Source organism: Bemisia tabaci, chromosome 9 (assembly GCF_918797505.1).
Source record: "Bemisia tabaci chromosome 9, PGI_BMITA_v3".
Taxonomy (NCBI): domain Eukaryota; kingdom Metazoa; phylum Arthropoda; class Insecta; order Hemiptera; family Aleyrodidae; genus Bemisia; species Bemisia tabaci.
In genome coordinates this window covers 8,491,227-8,509,060 of record NC_092801.1, presented here as the reverse complement: position 1 = coordinate 8,509,060, position 17,834 = coordinate 8,491,227, and the positions used below count along the sequence as shown (strand labels likewise).

Genomic DNA, 17,834 nt, shown 5'->3' with positions numbered 1-17,834 from the left:
AGAAAATCTGCATACATTCGGCCTGTCAGGAAATTTTATTTTGCAAGCGACCTTCATGCCAGGGAAACGCCAGGGAAATCGAAATACACGAATTTTTCTCACGCGGAGATTTCAACCGGAATTTTTGCTGATGTCTTTTAAGTTTTAAAAATGAAGCAAAATATCTCGCATAAGTTTATGGACCATGTGTTTTGCTCTGCATAGATAAAAGTACACTATGGCAGCCCGAGAACATCTTCCTATCCTAATTCATGTCTATTTTCATTCTTTTTTTATTCTGCAGTTTTGCTCTATTTATTAAATCATATTCTTAAAGCATGAAAAAAATTCTTACTTACATCTTATTAGCTCTCTGTGTCGAAAAATTCAGAATATTTTTCATTTTTGTCAGAATTTGTCAGGGAAAAATTTGTTCCATCCGTTAGGGAATTATTAATCTTCCCCCGGCTTTTTTGCTGTTTTTGTCCGGGAAATGTTAGGGATTTTTTTTTTTTTGAAAATTGCTAGACACCCCGTCTGAAAAATTGAGACAGAAATATTCATAAATTTTCCCAGAAATTCGCGATTTGTCGAAGGAAGTTTGGCAACCCCTGATGGCTCATACGGTGTTCTTCCGTAGTACGGCGGAGTTGGCAGCGCACGCAGGAGCTTTGGGTGCAGGTTGCGAAACGAAACAGGTAGACGTGGAATTCGGAGTAATCTGTTTGTAAATTGAAGTTTATGCCGCACTGGGCGCGCACTTGTAAGCGGCCCGAAGTAGGGCGGTGCACCAGTACACCAGGTCCAGCTGTCCTTAAGTCGGGTGGACACCGGTCGAGATAGGGAGCTCTCAGGCTCAACAAACCGAGGTATCTTACGGGTTTTTTCACCACTTTCACAATTTATACGAGATCATGTGTACGTAAATCGTTAGTGGAGGTGCCTTGTGCCCGGAACCTGCCGTCGTATCATTTTATAGACGTAACGCGCAGTCAAAGAAAATGGAATTGGGTCAGTATCGCGTTTTATGGACTCGTGCTTTGATGGTTGAGTTCAGTATTGGTATCCTTGTGACCCTACACTGGAAAAAAAACACATTGGATCCAGAGTCAAGACTCTTAAAAACATCGACAAGAAACAATACTTTTGATTCAATCGGATTTTTGCTTTAATCAAGAACCAAGCCTCATAATTCGAGCAGATTTCCTTTTGATTTAAGCAAAAATCTGATTGAATCAAGAGTATTTTTTCTTGTCGATGTTTCCAAGAGTCTGGACTCTAGATCCAATGTGTTTTTTTTCCAGTGTAGCATTGCAGGGACCATAAAAGATCTCTTGAAAACTTTGGACATTTTAATTAAACAACAAAATAATAAACTGATTTTTTAACATTTCTTAAACGTACATTTAGTTTGAGAAATTGCTCTAAAAAGGCTCGTTTTTTTAAAGAGTTTTTCGACACCTTTTTACTCAAATTTTGCCTCTCGTAGATTTTACGTAATAAAACCCCGATTAGGGTTTCCTTCTCCGTAAATTTTAACAGTTTTAACATTTTAACATTTTCAATTGTAAAAACTATCGGAAACATCCTTTGATTGATTTTACAAGCAAATCTTGTCAATCGCGAAAAATCTATTTTCATCTATCAGTATGGAGTATCGCTCCGTACCCAGCGCATTCACTTTTTTTTTTTTTTTTTTTTTTTCTTTCTCTATTTGATTTGTCTACAGTAAGTGAATCCTCAATTCCAACATGTAGTTGGAAGAACCCAAAACTTTCACGCTAATCAGATCGGCATCATTCTTAGGTGTATTTTTCATATCAATGATTGCTATTCTCACTCGTAATTTTCATGGAATATAAGAAGTCAGCTTCAGCCTTGCATAACAAAAATTCATCCTCTGTACGTGGTGCGTATTTAATTGTGCAAATTGTGTATGAGTTAAGCAAAAACCTCGCAAATGCATAAAAATACATTTATATGAGAATACTAGCGCCACGGTCATCAGTGACTCGGCAGAAACATGGAGAGAGCTCATCAAGTTTTGCTCGTTGCAAATAAATTTGGTTGACGGATTTGACAGAGTCGTTATCTTTCAGCTGTTTTTCATCTATTTTACTGTTACTTCTCCCTGACTTTTTAAACGCACGAAACGTTCGTCAAAAACAGGTTATACGATTGGTAAATGGTGGTGATTGGCGAGCCGATTTTTTTTTGCATGCTGCGGTTTTTCTTTGAAACTAAGTTTTAAGTCAAGCAAGTCATGGCCTTTATCATTGCTTTGCTCTTTAATGAATGATGCATCTCCAACTCAAAGCTCTGAGACGCCAGTGTGAAGTTTCTAGACTCTCTCTTTTGTACGATTTCAGTTTCAAAGCTGGTTTCACTTTCTTCCGAAAAACTTCAGGCAAAAGCGTGAGTCTAGGATTCTTATGTTAGATATTTGTACAAAATAAAGTAAAGTTTTCCAATATTGATATCTCGTACCAATAGTCCTATTTAACAGGGTGTCTAGCATCAGGATTTAATCCCGATTTGAGGCGACGTCTAAAAATTTCGGCCGCCATTTTATTTTTTTACTCAGAAATTGTCGGTTGCATTTGTTTGAAAATTCCACCGAATCTCATCGGCAGCACCAAGAAAATTCAGTGAAATTTTGGACAGCTTCGTTGAACCGCCTCTCTGTAAAAAAAAAAAAAAAAAAAAAAATAGAATGGCGGCGGAAATGTTGAAGCGTTGCATGACACTTGTGATGACTTTGCCGAAAGGTAACGATATATACAGGGTGTACCAAAAGTCCGTCCCACCCCTGCTAACTTTTGAACGAATTGAGCTAGGGTAATGAAATTTTGGGAATGTTCCTATCTCAAAGGGGGCCATCTTTTGGGGGGGTCAACATTTTGGTCCCCCCTCAGGGGGGGCGCAGGGGGCCCCCAACTTTTTTTTTTTCAAATGGCAACCCCTATCTTGTGATACATCATTCGAAAGAGCATAAAAAATTAAGAATTTTGGCGCAAACCGCAGATCAATATCCTAATTTTGACCGAGTTATGATAGGTCAAAGGTCAAATTTGACCTATTTTCAAAAAATCATAACTCCGGTTCAAATTATCGTAAAGAAAAAAATAAAACGGGAAAAATTTACCAAAGTGTGTCCGCTTTTAAGTAAAAATTGCAGAAATCACATCGCTGTAATTTTAAGGGGGGGCTCGGACCCCCAAATACGCCAAATCCAAGGTCATTCAATTTTCCCGCGAAAAAAGGCAATTTCCCCTAGATTTGCCTCCACATTATCTCAGTAAGGTCAAAATTAGTTCAACATTACGTTGGCAAGTCCCCAAATTTCGGGAAAAATTAAAAAAAATACGAAATTTAAGGTGATTATATTTGGACCGTTTAAATTTCGTTTTTTTTAACTGAGGGAAGACCAAAATGTTTGACCCCCCCCCCCCCCCCCCCAAAAGATGGTCCCCTTTGAGATAGGAACATTCCCAAAATTTCATTACCCTAGCTCAATTCGTTCAAAAGTTAGCAGGGGTGGGACGGACTTTTGGTACACCCTGTATGAAGGGATTCCACAGCGAACTATCCTTTCAAAATATCCCGCAATAACTGAAATTTTCGGGCAGCTTCGTTAAACCGTTTCTCTGTTTAAAACCTTTTCATTACCAAGTTACCTAGCAGGTGACCCGTCCCCAGAAACCGGGTTATTTTTCTGCGCGCTTGCTGTGTAATTGATGTTCCAGTATTCTTACTGTTATGTGTTCCCTGCTCATCCCAGCAACTTGAAATTTTGTACAGATGATCTTGATAGGTTATAGAGTAAACGTACTTCAAAAGAAATGCACAAAATAATCCTATACGATCGAAAAACAACGACATAACCATGAACCAATTTTGTATAAATTTCCTCGCGCGCGGATCAAACTATCCCGGTCATACAGTGCGCGCGCTATCTAGCGGATCAACATAAAAACAAGCCAGCGTTGTAGTTCATCTATTTCCGGATAGATAGCACTACTCACATGTTGAATTCGGTTCATATCGAGTACAGCTAGAGGGAGATGAACACGGCAGGGTCAAATCACGGATATATCCGTGAGTGGCGCGGGGGAAGCGCTTTGCGCTGCACGGATATATCCGTGCGTGGTAATGAAAGGGTTAAAAGAAATAAATAAATAAATAATAAAATGGCTGCGGAAATTTTGAAACGTCGAACTATCCTTTAAAAGTATCCGGCAGTATTGTGATGATATGGTGAGCTTCTTGATTCTCATACATATTTTCTCGAAGCAGTCTTTTCCTCGTTTAGCCATCCCCAGTGCCCAGCCCAGCGATCTTGTACTACCGTGCTAAGACAGAACGCCGTATGAACATTCGAGCTTTGCCAAATTACCTTCGATAAAATGTTTATTTTTAAGGAATGTTATGCATATTTTTCCTTAAAATTTTCAGGTATCTTATATTGAATTGCGAACAAAATAGTCTGAAGAATTTGAATAAAAATATTTCAAATTTCCCCAATAAATTCGCATTTTACCAGAGGAAATTTGGCAACGCTTGAAGGTCCATACGGCGTTTTTCCTTAGCACGACAGTGCAGTCCACCTTTCAAGGGGCAATTAACGGCGGACAGGCGAGTGCTCGGACATTTCTATCCGCCCCGCTCGAAAGTCACCCGGACCCGGGCGGCGAGCACGGAGCTGTAAAGCCGCGCATTAAAAATGCGATTTAAAAGACAAGTTCTAAAAATGGACCCGCGTTCGACAGTTGGAAGTTTTTATGCACCTACAACTCGCGCGCGCGCAATTTACTAGTGAATTTGAACTGGAGCAATTAACCGGCGAGCTTGTCCAATGTTGCCTTATTCTTCAAATTATGCGTATCTCTCATGTTGAATTAAGGTGATTCGATGGACGCCATATTTCGTGTCAGAACGGCATGCGACATATGGCATCAATTGGTTCAATTTTTTCAGCTACTCGTCATTTTTCTCCAAATTTGAGATCGCAATTCTGTTGCCAGAAGACTGAAGCACTCACTTACCAATTTTAACAAAGAAATTCAACGTAATAAAGGCGTGGTTTTTGGAGTGTAAGGAAATAACTGTCAAACTGCATTTTTCATGTATTTTACATCACGTTTATTTTTTATATTTTTACATCAACCAATATAACATGCAACAGATATTTTGCATTGATTTTAAAAATAAATGTATCACAATTCAAGTATAATTATAAAAAGACATCAATTGAGTCTCAAAGTTAGATTCAGCCGAAACGCCGAATTTCAGATGATCATTCGATCTTGAAGCTGTAAAATGATCAGAATTTATGTAATATCTTTGAGCTCTCAATTAATGAGGTAAAAAATTAATGTCATGCTGTTTAGTTTGCGAAAACACGTGGACTCAAAGAATGCGTTGAATTTGTAAGGTCAATGATCAGTGGCGCGGCGTGCTTTGCGATGTATCGATTGACCTGCCATTTTCCTGGGAAAGGATCGATAAAGGGGATGTTCGAAAAGAACGCCTTAATAATCGATTCTTTGCCATAGGTTCAAATGGGGGAAGATCAATAATCGATTATTCACGCCTCGCCACTGTCAATGACGTGTCCTCGTCACAAAAGTCAGCGTTGCTTTATAGTCTCATCAAAGAAACTGTCCAAGGGGTGTTCTGTTTTTGTGGTGTCAAAAAGCGAGACCTAACGAACATCAATTCGGCTGATTAAACAATAATAAGATGGTCAATGATCATTATTCTAGGCACTTACTCTGAAGGTAGTCTTTTATGTTCAGAGAAGTATCTTATGATTACTAAATCATTCCACAAACGTCATAGTAGCTTGCAGTTTTTTTTAAAGGATTTGGGAAACTAGAGTTTTTATTGTAGCACTGAGGTATTATCTCTCTGGCTGAAGTATAAAAATCAGAAGGGAGGGCAGGAAATAAAATTATTTGGCACAAGTCGCTGTAGAAGCTGTAAGTGATCATGTCTAATTTCTTTTCTTATCGTTGCAGTCGTAAGTCAATGCACTGAAGTTATTCTAAAATCGTATCATACATGTCCTGGTCCAGAAGAATAAGCGTCCTTATCTTGTCGCCCCCTAGCGGAAGGGCGCATCTCAATTGGACTACATTTTGCAATTAGGAACTATAAATTCTGGCCCGGTTTAAAAACAACGTATGTGCCATTAGTTTTCCTATGCACATAAGTGTTTTTTTAGATGAGCCAGAATTTATAGCTCCAAATTGCAAAATGCAGTCCAATTATCCCGTGAGCCCTGTTTCACATAAAAATCCACGCTTTCTGGGGCTCATCTGGAAATCTAGACTCGCCCTGACGTCAGAGGAACGACGATCTGTCGTTAGTTATCAACTAAACGTAGTGCTTCATCGCAGTGCATCCAGTTGAGAGAAGAACGATTGCTTTGTGTCCTACGCAAGCAGACATTACAGACGAAATCCCAAGACTTAAATTTACTAGTGTAGAAGACTTTGCCATTCGCGATCTTTGCTCTATGCAAAAACACGAAAATCCAAACTTCTGATCCTTCATCTCAGCTGGATCATCAAGTCGCAGTCTTTTGATTTGTGGGGAGGCGTAATCTGCCGTGCTAGGAAAAACGTCGCATGAACAATCGAGACTTGCCACATTTGCTCCGATAAGATACTTATTTTTGAGGAGAGCTCCGAATATTTTTTCTTGAAATTTCCAGAAAATTTAAATCACATTGCGAGTTAAATTCTCTGTAAAATATTCATAGATTTTCCTAAAAACTCATATTTTATCGAAAGAAATTTGTCAACGTCTGAAGGCTTATAAAGCGTTCTTCCGTAGCCCAGTAGCAATTCTCTCGGTTCATTGAAATGACCGAGTCCTCGCCTTCTATTTTACAGTCATCGGCAGATGACTCGACCCACGAATGCTTGAAATTTTTCAGATTCTCAAACACCACCATGAGTTCTCTGGCTTGGTTTCGCCTTACTCTATTTAACTTCTACCGGCTGAACCTTCGTTTCTTTCCCACCTCGCTCCACATCCAGTGTTCGATGAGTCTCCCTCTTGAAGTAGCCCTTGTCTTCAGTTTCTCCGTTCTCTCCAGCAAGCGGCTCGATCGGGTCAAAATTCCGTACCTCTTGCGGCGTCAAGAAGTAGAAATGACCCCCGCCATTGCCCGGCAAGCGATAAGAAATGATCTGACTCGTCCCGCTGGGGAGTCTCGGTCGGCCTTTGAATTTGTTGTTCCTGAACGGACGGGGAGCGATGAACTCCGCGTCCGGATTGATCGGCGGCAAAGGCCTCTTGTAATTGACGAGTTCGTCGTTGTACAGCACCGGGGGCCTGATTTTTATCGGTCGCTGGTTGAAGTGATGGTTACTCGAGTCGCCCGACGGTTGCGGCGTCGAATACTGGATAGGAACCAGCTTATTCCCAGAACCGTAAGACCCGTGGTAGAAAGGTTTAGGGGTCGTGAATTGGACGTTCTCGTGAGGGGATGAAAACGTCGGGAATGCGATCTGAGGAGGACGAGTGGTCGTGTATCGATTCGGGAAGTTCTCCCCGTAGTCTTCCGAGGACGTCGCGTAGTTGGAAGTCGTGTGCTCCGGGCGATGGGACACCGGTTGATATGGCAGTTCTATGTAGTTCGGCTTGGGCGAACTATATATAGCACCGTTGAAGAGCAAAGGTGGGGCCGGAGCTCCGGACTTGGGTTGATGCGGTCGGGGATGTTTCCTCGGCGCGTCTATGTCCGGTGAAGGGGTGGCTTTTATCTTCTGGCCGAAAATCGTGAAGTACGTTTTGGTTATGTCGTCGATCAGACCATCGTCCTGGTGCGTGAAGAAAGCGTAGTAAGGATTTTCGGTCGCTATCTGTTCTTTCGTGAGACCGTACCAGGGTGTCTGTTGGGTCGTTACTGTTCGGTTCGCGCTCTTGAAAACGCGAGGTGGCTTAGTCGTACTGTAGTAGTCGTCCAACGGCGACTGGGTCGGTCTCGCGGGGCGCACGTATACGACGTTGTCCGGTTTCGGAGTGACCACGAATTTAGGACTGTCGAAAAATGGTTTCGAATTGAAATAGTCGCTCAGGTGACCGGCGCCACTGTCACCTGAATAAGAAGGAGCACTGTAGCTGAACTCTACTATAGGTCTTGAACCTACTTCAGACTTGAGTGGTTTTTTAAGGGTCTCGTCGAAAATGCTCGGTTTGTATTTCTCCTCACTATTAAACTTCTCAGGATCGCTAAGATCAGCAACGTAATAGTATTTCTCCGGTGCGGGTGTGGTAGTACTAGTTACACTGTTGTAGTCGGACTGAGCGTGATGATAAATAGGTCTGGGTGTACTTGAATGGAACCCGTTCCCAGGTGTTGGGTAAAAAGCATGGTGTGGCTTCCTCGTCGCTTTGGTGTGAGTGTGTTTGCCATCTGTGTACTCGTCTGAAGATTCTTTCGGCTCTTCGTAGAAATAGTATGTAGCCTCCAAGGCCTTAGGTTTTCCGTAGGGACGTAATGTTGTACTGTAGGATTTGAAAGGAGTGTCGGTCGTTGACTGTAAGAAACCTTTCGATCCTTTCAAGTGTGTGCCTCCGAAGTAGTCTTTGAAGTTATGTTTAAATTGTAGACTGTCATAAAGCGGCGAAGGAGATCCTGTACTGGTGACGTACGAGGGGTCTCTTGGTGGGTCATTATCCACCGGGTAAACCAAGTTAAGTTCATTATTTATTTGATTAGAAAAGTTCGAAGGAGTAAAACTTTGCTGGTCGTCGTATTTTGTGTTTTGTTGTGGTTTGTAGTACAAATCTAAATCGGGCGTCTTGAAAGGTATTTTGGGTTTTTCGTATGTATAGCCGTGGAAAATAGGTTTGCTCGCCGGGGGAGTAGTGTGAGTGAATGTGTAGACGATGCCCGCCTTAACCGGTTTTTTAGGACCGGTAATGTAGCTAGGAACAGGAGCAGGAATAGGCATCCAGTCGTTCTCCTCAATAGGTAAGCTGTATTTGGGGTTAGAAACGGTGGTTTGCGTGATTTCATTGGTTATATCATCTGCTATCGGCTTCGGTGACGTTGTTTGGACGTAATAATACTCCGGCGTTGTAACGTCATTGTGCACTATCGGTTTTGCCGTCGTCGTGGCGATGGTCGAAGTTGTGGTCGAGGTCGTAGTCCGGAATATCTGAGGAACTTTCTTAAGTGGAGGCGGTGGCAGATACGTATTGCTCGGTCGTGGGCGGGCTTTACTCTTCGTTTTGGTCTTGTTCTTCGGCTTTTCGTTCAGCGGTGCGAAGAAATCTGGAGGCGGCGGTAGCACGATACCCGGCACCAGAGGACCAGGAGGAACTATGGAATGATTATCCTTGGGGTAGTAGAAATCATAAGGAGGCGGATAATACAAAGCAGGATCGTCCTCGTCGAATTCCGTTCCGTTACCCGGAGGCGGGAGGAACGGTAACTTCGGTGGCAGTCTTGGTGGAAGAGGCAAGGGCCTCGAGTCATTTTGCAGACTCGGCGGGAAGGGATAAGGAGGCGGAAACGGAGGATACGCTCCAGGCGTTATGTTTCCCGGAAAGAATCCAGGTGGCACTGGGAACGGAGGAGGGAAGCCGCCGTCGAAGGAACCGTTCGGAGGGAACGGCGGAGGAAAAGCCAAAGGATTGAAATCGGGAGGGAAGAAAGGAGGCCTGTGTTCAGTCCCGTTCTCGTCTTTCAGGAACTCTATCGGTCCGTCGTCCGTGAGCTGGACCGGAAACGGTGGAGGAACTTTGGGTCTTTCCGGGATTTTGACTTGCCGGCGTGGAGCTTGGTAATTGTCGATCGGCGTCCACCTCGTCCGGGAATTCTGATCGCTGAACCCGCCTCCGGACAGTACGAGCAAGTGGTTCTCGGCCAACCAGATCTCCTCGGCGTTCAGTCCCCCCAGATTATTTACATTGTCCTTTGGCACTTCGGGGTTGATCTCGTAGTTGATGATCCCTGGCCGAGTCGGCTTCACTGAGAACAGCTCCGTGTGGATTAAGCCGTACTTCCCGTCCGCCACTTGCTGCGACAGTGTCTTCTTATCCTCGTCTCCGTCGTCGGCCGAGCTGTTGGTCTTGTCGTTACCTCCGTTGGCGCTCGCCGGCTCCAAGCTCTCTACAGCTTTCTCCGAATTCGAATCTCTTGGATTCTGCAGCCTTGTGACGCGCTTCTTCGCCAGGTCTTCTCCTTTTATCTCCTCCCCATTCCTGAAGAACGTCAACTTGTTCAACCTTCCGACTGCAGTTGCTTCTGTACTCCCACCGACTTCGGGTTCCTCAGAGGTGTCTCTCGTACTCGACTCTCCGTCGACCCTCTCGGACGTCGGTGCTCTGACTAGTTCACTGTATTTGTTCTTTTTCGTCGATTTCTTCGCGTCCGACCGGACGAGAATCCTGAGTTTTTGTTGTTTCGATACCGTCGGCGATGCAGGGTCGTCGATCGTCCTCACTATCATCTCGGAATTCCGAGTCGATTCCCTACTTAACCGAAGCGAATCCCCGTCGGAGTCCGAGTTTGAAGTCTCAACCGGCGGTGTCTCACTCGTCCTCCTATCGTTTAAACTTATAGATTTGTCATACGTTCTTTGTTTGGTCGACTGCGTCACCGTTTCGTCGGGTGCTACCTGTCTTTCGTTATTACCTATGACTCTGTCGTACGGTCTGCGTATCGATGAATACCTAGTCGTGCTCTCCTCTTCCTTTCTCGATTCGGTTGTTCCTCTCGTCCGGACCGGACGCGATGTGGTTGATCGCCCGGGTTGCGTGTCGTACGCTCTCACTGGGGATGAAGACCTGTGTTCTCTTTGCTCTCCGGGGATGACTGACTCGGATCATTCTGTGTATCGGGTTGTGTTCTCCCAGGTCGCGTGTCGTACGGTCTAACCAGTGATGAAGATCTGTGTTCTCTTTGCTCTCCGGGGGATGACTGACTCGGATCATTCTCGGGTTGTGTTCTTCCTGGTCGTGTGTCGTACGGTCTAACCGGCGATGAAGATCTGTGTTCTCTCTGCTCTCCGGGGGATGACTGACTCGTATCATTCTCGGGTTGTGTTCTCCCTGGTCGCGTGTCGTACGGTCTAACCAGTGATGAAGACCTGTGTTCTCTCTGCTCTCCGGGGGATGACTGACTCGTATCATTCTCGGGTTGTGTTCTTCCAGGTCGCGTGTCGTACGGTCTAACCGGCGATGAAGACCTGTGTTCTCTCTGCTCTCCGGGGGATGACTGACTCGTATCATTCTCGGGTTGTGTTCTACTTAAACTAAGTGTCCTCTGACTGGGAGTCTTCCGTTTCGGGGTCTCGGGCGTCATGGGGCGCCGCGAGGGTTGTCTACTACTTAAGCTAACGGGTTTATAATCGTAACCTTGATTAGTGGTGGCTATGTTATTTACAAACTTGGCGCTGCCGCGGAAGGGGGCGCGCGTGGCGGCGGGCGGGGTCGGCGTCGTCTCCGGCGCCCGATGCCGGTCGAGGGTGGCGCGCGCCGCCGCCGGCTCCGGCTCCGCGGCGGCGGTCGGGCGTCCGGCCGCTCCGTCATCCTCCGCTCGGCTCCCGCCGAATGCTGGCTCTCCGGTCGCTCCTGTGAGGGCTGCTATCAGTATGCTGAGGAGCGCTGCCTTCCCCAATAGCATCTGAAACAGGAGGTCGAAAGTTGATTTTAGGAGCTGAACTTGGAAATACACACTGAAAGAGAAAGGTACGGGCTATGCACACGGAGAAGAAAACCTCGTGCGTGAGACCCGAAGTTTAGGCCATATGGATCTCGGGAAGTTTTCGGATTGAGCATCTGAACTTTTTAGGTCTAGCTGTCGAGGTTCGGATCACACATCTGAAACTTCAGTTCTTACAGCTGAAGTACTTCAGATGTGAGAACCGAAGTTTTTCGGATGTGAGAACCGAAGTCTTTCGGATGTGAAAACCGAAGTACTTCAGATGTAAGAACTGAAGTTCCAGATGTTTGATCCGAACCTCGACAGCTAGACCTAAAGTGTTCAGATGCTCAATCCGAAAACTTCAGAGATCCATATGACCTAAACTTCGGAAGCACGCACGAAGTTTTTTTCTCCGTGTACCGTCCGTTCCGGTCTCAGAGGCCGAAAGTTTCGGGTGCTGAAGCCGTAGCTTCAATCAAGGCACTGGATGCGAAAGGGACACTTCTCGGTTGCAGTGTTTCAGAGTCTCCTCTAATATTTCAATCATTGTAAGGAAAGTGAACGCATCCATTTCACTTAAAATTACACTGAATATTCCTTATGATTCTACAATTTTCTATGGAAAGACTTCTGGCAAAATTACGCAATAAATTCTTCTCCAAGGGATTAATTAGCAACAGAGATTCTGAAACACTGCAATCGGGAAGTGCCCTTTTCGCATCCAGTGCCTCAATTGCTCCGGATGCTACGCCCGGAACGCGGACGGTATGTCTATGTAGCCCGTAGGCAAGTACGGCTTCCACGGCCGGATTTTTTTTCAATCTACTTTTAAATGTTTTTTTGCTAATTTTTGAAGATAGTTATGAATATTTCACCTTGCAAATTTCAGAGAATCTAAATATAACCACCTTAAAATTCCCTGAAAAATTGAACGCAAAAAGTATTCGCAGTTTTTTCCGGAAATTCGTATTTAATGAAAAAAAGTTGGCAACTGACGGAGGTTCATGCGGCGTTTTTCTTCTGTGTAGTAGTGTCAATAAATGGTCTGTAGGTGAAAAGAAATGAATAAAAATGGCTATATCCTTGTCCGTGTCAAGTAGGAAAGAACCAAGTGGTCCGAGTTGTTTTTCAGATTGTGCAACTTTTAATTTTTCTCCCTTTCAGAGAAAATTGAAAGCATACGATACCCAAACTCGTATATTCCAACGTTTTCTATGATAAAATCAGTATGATCGGCGATAACCTGAGAACGCATCCAGGAATATCAAGACGTCTCAAACCGGAGTATTTTGTCACACGACGGTCGCATCGATCGCTCATTTCGAAGGCCTCATTCCGATCGTGTCGTGCGAGTACTATCCATTGCACTGCCGCGTTACGGAGTAGAGCCGTAAGTGCAGTCCAGGATGAGCCTCGAGATCTGTAAAATCATTTGCTAACCGTGACTCATACGGAACTGCACTTACGGGTCTCTTCGCTATCACTTCGAAGGGACACGCTGCGCGGGGCGAATCTCAGCGTCCAACGCTGCCGTGCTAAGGAAGAACGCCGTATGAGCCTTCAGGCGTTGCCATATTTCCTTTGACAAAACACAAATTTCCCGGAAAACTTATGAATATTTTTCTTCCAATTTTTCAGTTAATTTTGTTCGCAATTTCAGCTAAAGTTTCTGAAATTTTCAATGAAAAATATTCATAAATTTTCTCAAAAATGAACATTTTAGTGAAGGAAATTTGGCAACTCTCGAATGTTCATACGACGTTCTTCCTTAGCACGGCAGAACGGGACAGGGGAAGCGTCCGTTACGGTATAGAGTCGTATGTGCAGTCCAGGATGAGCCTCCAAATCCGTAAGCGCATGTGCTAACCATTTCTCATATGGAACTGTACCTACGGGTCTCTTCGAGGGGACACGCTGCGCCGGGCGGATCGCAGCGTCCAACGGGACAGGGAAAGTGTCCGTTACGGTATAAAGCCGTAAGTGCAATCCAGGATGAGCCTCCAAATCCGTAAGCGCATGTGCTAACCATTTCTCATATGGAACTGTACTTACGGGTCTCTTCGAGGGGACACGCTGCGCCGGGCGGATCGCAGCGTCCAACGGGACAGGGAAAGTGTCCGTTACGGTATAAAGCCGTAAGTGCAATCCAGGATGAGCCTCCAAATCCGTAAGCGCATGTGCTAACCATTTCTCATATGGAACTGTACTTACGGGTCTCTTCGAGGGGACACGCTGCGCCGGGCGGATCGCAGCGTCCAACGGGACAGGGAAAGTGTCCGTTACGGTATAAAGCCGTAAGTGCAATCCAGGATGAGCCTCGAGATTCGTAAGAGCATGTGCTAACCATGGCTCATATGGAATTGCACTTACGACTCGCTTCGGGAGGACACGCTGCGTCGGGCGAATCACAGCATTCGAGGGGATTCGCGTCACGGAAAAGAGCCGTAAGTGCAGCCCAGGATGAACCTCGAGACCCGTAAGAGCATGTGCTGACCAAGGCTCATACGGAACTGCACTTACGGTCCTGTTGGCTATCACTTGGGGGGGACACGCGAATCGGAGCGTCCGACGGGAGCGATCCCGCGGTTTCCGCGAGTGCTCGCCGGCCGGCCGTTACGTAAAGCCTAATCAAGGCGGCTTGAGCAAGACATCAACGAAAACGGACGCTCTCGTTCGTGAACCGCCCGGACCTCATACGTTACCGCTCGGATCCGCCCCGGCCCACAGTGGGGAACGCTGAAAAACGTTTATTTTTAGTTAAATCCGTGTGCGCTTAACTTAAAATCAGCTTTTTTTGAGTTAAAAAAGTTGGGTTGTCATCGTTTTTTGACGTAAACTTAACGATAGCAAAACGACGCTTTTTAACTCAAAAGAAAACCTACGTTGAGTTGAATCCGCACGGATCTAACTAAAAAAAAAAAAAAAATCCTAGGAAATTCCTAGTTAAAGATTTCACCGATTTTTCTTTTCATTTCATACGAAAGTTACAAAATTTGGACAATAGTTGCAAACGCATATTTCTGCAAACCATTGAATTGTTCAAGTCAATTTTTCAGCCTTTGAACGGCGTTCACTGGAAAAAAAAAAAAAAAAAAAAAAAACACATCGGACCTACAGTCGAGACTCTTAAAAACATCGACAAGAAGAAATACTCTTGATTCAATCGGATTTTTGCTTAAATCAAGACCCAAGTCTCTTAATTTGAGCGGATTTCCTTTTGATTTAAGCAAAAATTTGATTGAATCAAAAGTATTTCTTCTTGTCAATGTTTTCAAGAGTCTCGACTCTAGATCCAATGTTTTTTTTCCAGTGTTGCGTTCTTCCGCTTAAGGAACGCTGACGCAAGCTTTTAAAATTTCGAAACGATGTCCAATTTTTCCCCATTGACCACCTACTGTGCGGCCCCGGCGGCCGACCGCAGGATTTCCTCCGACTTTACGGTCCACGAATTTAGGGGGACCCGGGGAGGGGGGGGGTGTCCACTCCGCCGCGGTGACCAGTCCGCGGGGACTTTCGAAAGCCCCGGATTCGGGGACGCCGCCCGACGGCGACGTGTCCGCGGCCCCCGACGCCGCGCCCGGGATGTGGGTCAGTAAACGTATCGACGCCGTTACCTAATTGATCACTGAATAAGGGTCTATGATCGAAAATCGGGCCGTTTCCCGGCCCCGCCGGAGCCGACTCGGAGCGGATCACGATTTTCGGACCGGACCGCGCGCGGAGGCGGCGCTTGCACTTGCAAAAGCTCAAAGCTCCGCGGCTCGGCCCGGGAGCCCTGTTCTATTTTTATGAAGGAAAAAGCTCGGGTGTTACGTGCTCTATGCTCCCGTCCTAAGGGAAAACGTCGTATGAGCGTTTGAATGTTGCCGAACTTCCTTTGATGACAATGTATCTTGGAAGGAATTTTGGCACATTTTTTTACTGAAATTTTAAGGTGTTGCACACTGGAAAAAAAAGAATCTTAAATTTGCCGCCAAGAAGTATTTCCTCTTAAATCAAGAATTTTGCTGGTTAATATAAGCTACTTTCTTGCTTAACCCAAGTATTATTTTTCTTGAATCAAGAAATAGTCAGCTTAAAGCAAGATAAAGAAAATTCTTGGCGGCAAATTCAAGAATTATCATGCTTGATCCAAGCTACTTTTTTTTTCAGTGCAGGAACTTTGGCACATCTTTTTACTGAAATTTTTCAAGGCCTTGTCTCCGCGGGCCGTTTCACGGGATTTGGCCCAGGGAAAATCCCACTTACGAAGTTGGGAAAAATATTGAGTTAATCAATATTTTTCCCAGTACCAAGTAGGGTCCTTTTACTCCTAGGACCCACTGAGAGAAAAGGAGGAAAGTAAACGAATTGCGTTATATTTTGTTGATTAATCCAATGGTTCACGTTTGTTTAGTCAAAATAATGTGTCTAATTGTCAGTTGAGTGCAATTATTATTTTAATCTCGCGGTTAAATACTCGACATCATCTGATTTATTTTCCCGCGCAAACTAGTCGCAGGACCGTATGAGCCTCGTCCCGTGGAGACGGTAACTGGGAAAAATCCTAGAAGTTTTATTCCTGCGATTCGAACTTGGGACAAATCCCATGAAAACGCCCCGTGCAGACAAGGCCTAATGTGTTAAATTGCCGCAGGTATATTAGAAATTGCGAACAAGATCGTCTGAAAAATTGGATGAGTAACATTTAAAACTTTTCCAATTAATTCGAATTTTATCACAGAAAATTTGGCAATGCCTGCGGGCTGATATTTAAAATGTATAGACGAAGAAGACACAAGGAGGATGAAGCGATCCTATTGATTGAAATGGGCGGTTTTTACAGAAGGGAGAGAGTAACTGAAAGGTCCTTGTAGGTCGCCGTTAGTTAGTATATTACTTACCTCATTTGTTCATTGCAACCTCCTGCTTCCACCAATTGGATCCCTTCATTTATTTATTTTTTTATTTTATCTTTCTTGTCTATCGCTTTGTATTTCAATTTCAACTATCAGCCCGCTGAAGGTTTATACCGAAGTCCTCCCTAGCACGGCAGTATAAGAGCTTTTAAGAGTTCGGTGTTTTTTTAGCTCTAGACGTAACGAAGAGTTCTGTCCAAAGTTGAATATTTTTGTTCGGTTTCTCATATTAATTATTCCTCTTTTTCTGTTTCAGGTATAGTGACATTTCATGAGCTCATTCCGGCAGTCGTGCCTCATTTGTGAGTCTTACTGTCCTTTATAAAATCTCAAAATACTTTATTTCAATTTTGATCGATGATCTGATCCTTTATCATGGGTATTATCCAATTAAAAGGAATCCTGGACGAAAGGGTTGAACCTAAACGAACCGAAGATTAATATTCTTTAGTGAACATAAATACGATGTTTCTAGTCGATATGGTGAAAAATAGCACTCTTACTCTTAAGTCTGTTAGTTTCACTGAATATCGAGTCAGAAGTGCATTTGTTTCATGAGGCTCCTCGTAATGTTGCAACTTCAAGTGTGTTTTCCCCGAAATCATAAAAATGTTTTCAACTTTTCCATCTATGATAGCTCTCTGTCATCATAACTACATCTTCAAGGGAACAATAATGGTTTTGCTTCTAATAATCGCCTGGATCTATGACAAACGTAATTCACCCATGTGATCCGTGTTTCACACAGAGGCGGATCCAGCGACTCGGCAACTTTGACCTCCCTCCATTTAAACCTGTGTTGAATAATCGATTTTTGTCGCAGCACCTGGCCCCTCCAAGAATCGATACATTTCCACAGGTTAAATGTAAAAGCAGCATTGTTGCCAATTTGCTGGCTCCGCCAATGTTGTGAAGATATCTCCGGGGATGGAAACTACGCATGCAGGGGAAGAAACAACCAAAGAAGAGGCTGAAGAAGAAGAAGAAGGCGAGGGAAGTGCATTTAGAAACCTGGTGTTACGCACTGAAAAAAAATCTCGGTGTATTTTCTAAGAAAAGGGTAAAATTACCAAGAATTCAGGGTTCTATTGATCCCAGTTTTTCTTGGTAAAATGACCATTATGGAATTGGTAATTTTACCGAGAAATCTCGGTAAAATTATTGAACTTCTCGGTAATTTTACTGGACCTTGGTAAAAAGCCAATATTTTTTATCGACTGTGGTAGAATTACCGAGATAAAATGGCAAAGTTACGGAATCGATTACCAATAAAAGTGGTATTCTTACCT

The 17,834-nt window shown here is 44.2% G+C and overlaps 3 protein-coding genes across 3 annotated transcripts in view; 1 reads left to right on the top strand and 2 right to left on the bottom strand.

Annotated features, from left to right (window-relative positions):
* The window catches only part of Naa15-16 (N-alpha-acetyltransferase 15/16), a 255,104-nt gene that overhangs the window by 23,675 nt on the left and 213,595 nt on the right, over positions 1 to 17,834 (top strand). The window lies entirely within an intron of this gene.
* Positions 5,098 to 10,457, bottom strand: LOC140225464 (uncharacterized). Its single transcript, XM_072304470.1, has one exon. The coding sequence runs from the start codon at positions 10,449 to 10,451 to the stop codon at positions 6,969 to 6,971; it is 3,483 nt and encodes a 1,160-aa protein (XP_072160571.1). The 5' UTR covers positions 10,452 to 10,457; the 3' UTR covers positions 5,098 to 6,968.
* LOC109031706 (uncharacterized) overlaps positions 10,770 to 17,834 on the bottom strand; it is a 73,344-nt gene continuing 66,279 nt past the window's right edge. The window contains exon 2 of the mRNA XM_072304476.1: positions 10,770 to 11,626. Coding sequence (XP_072160577.1) covers positions 10,772 to 11,626 — 855 coding nt within the window. The 3' untranslated portion in view covers positions 10,770 to 10,771. The remainder of the gene's footprint in view (positions 11,627 to 17,834) is intronic.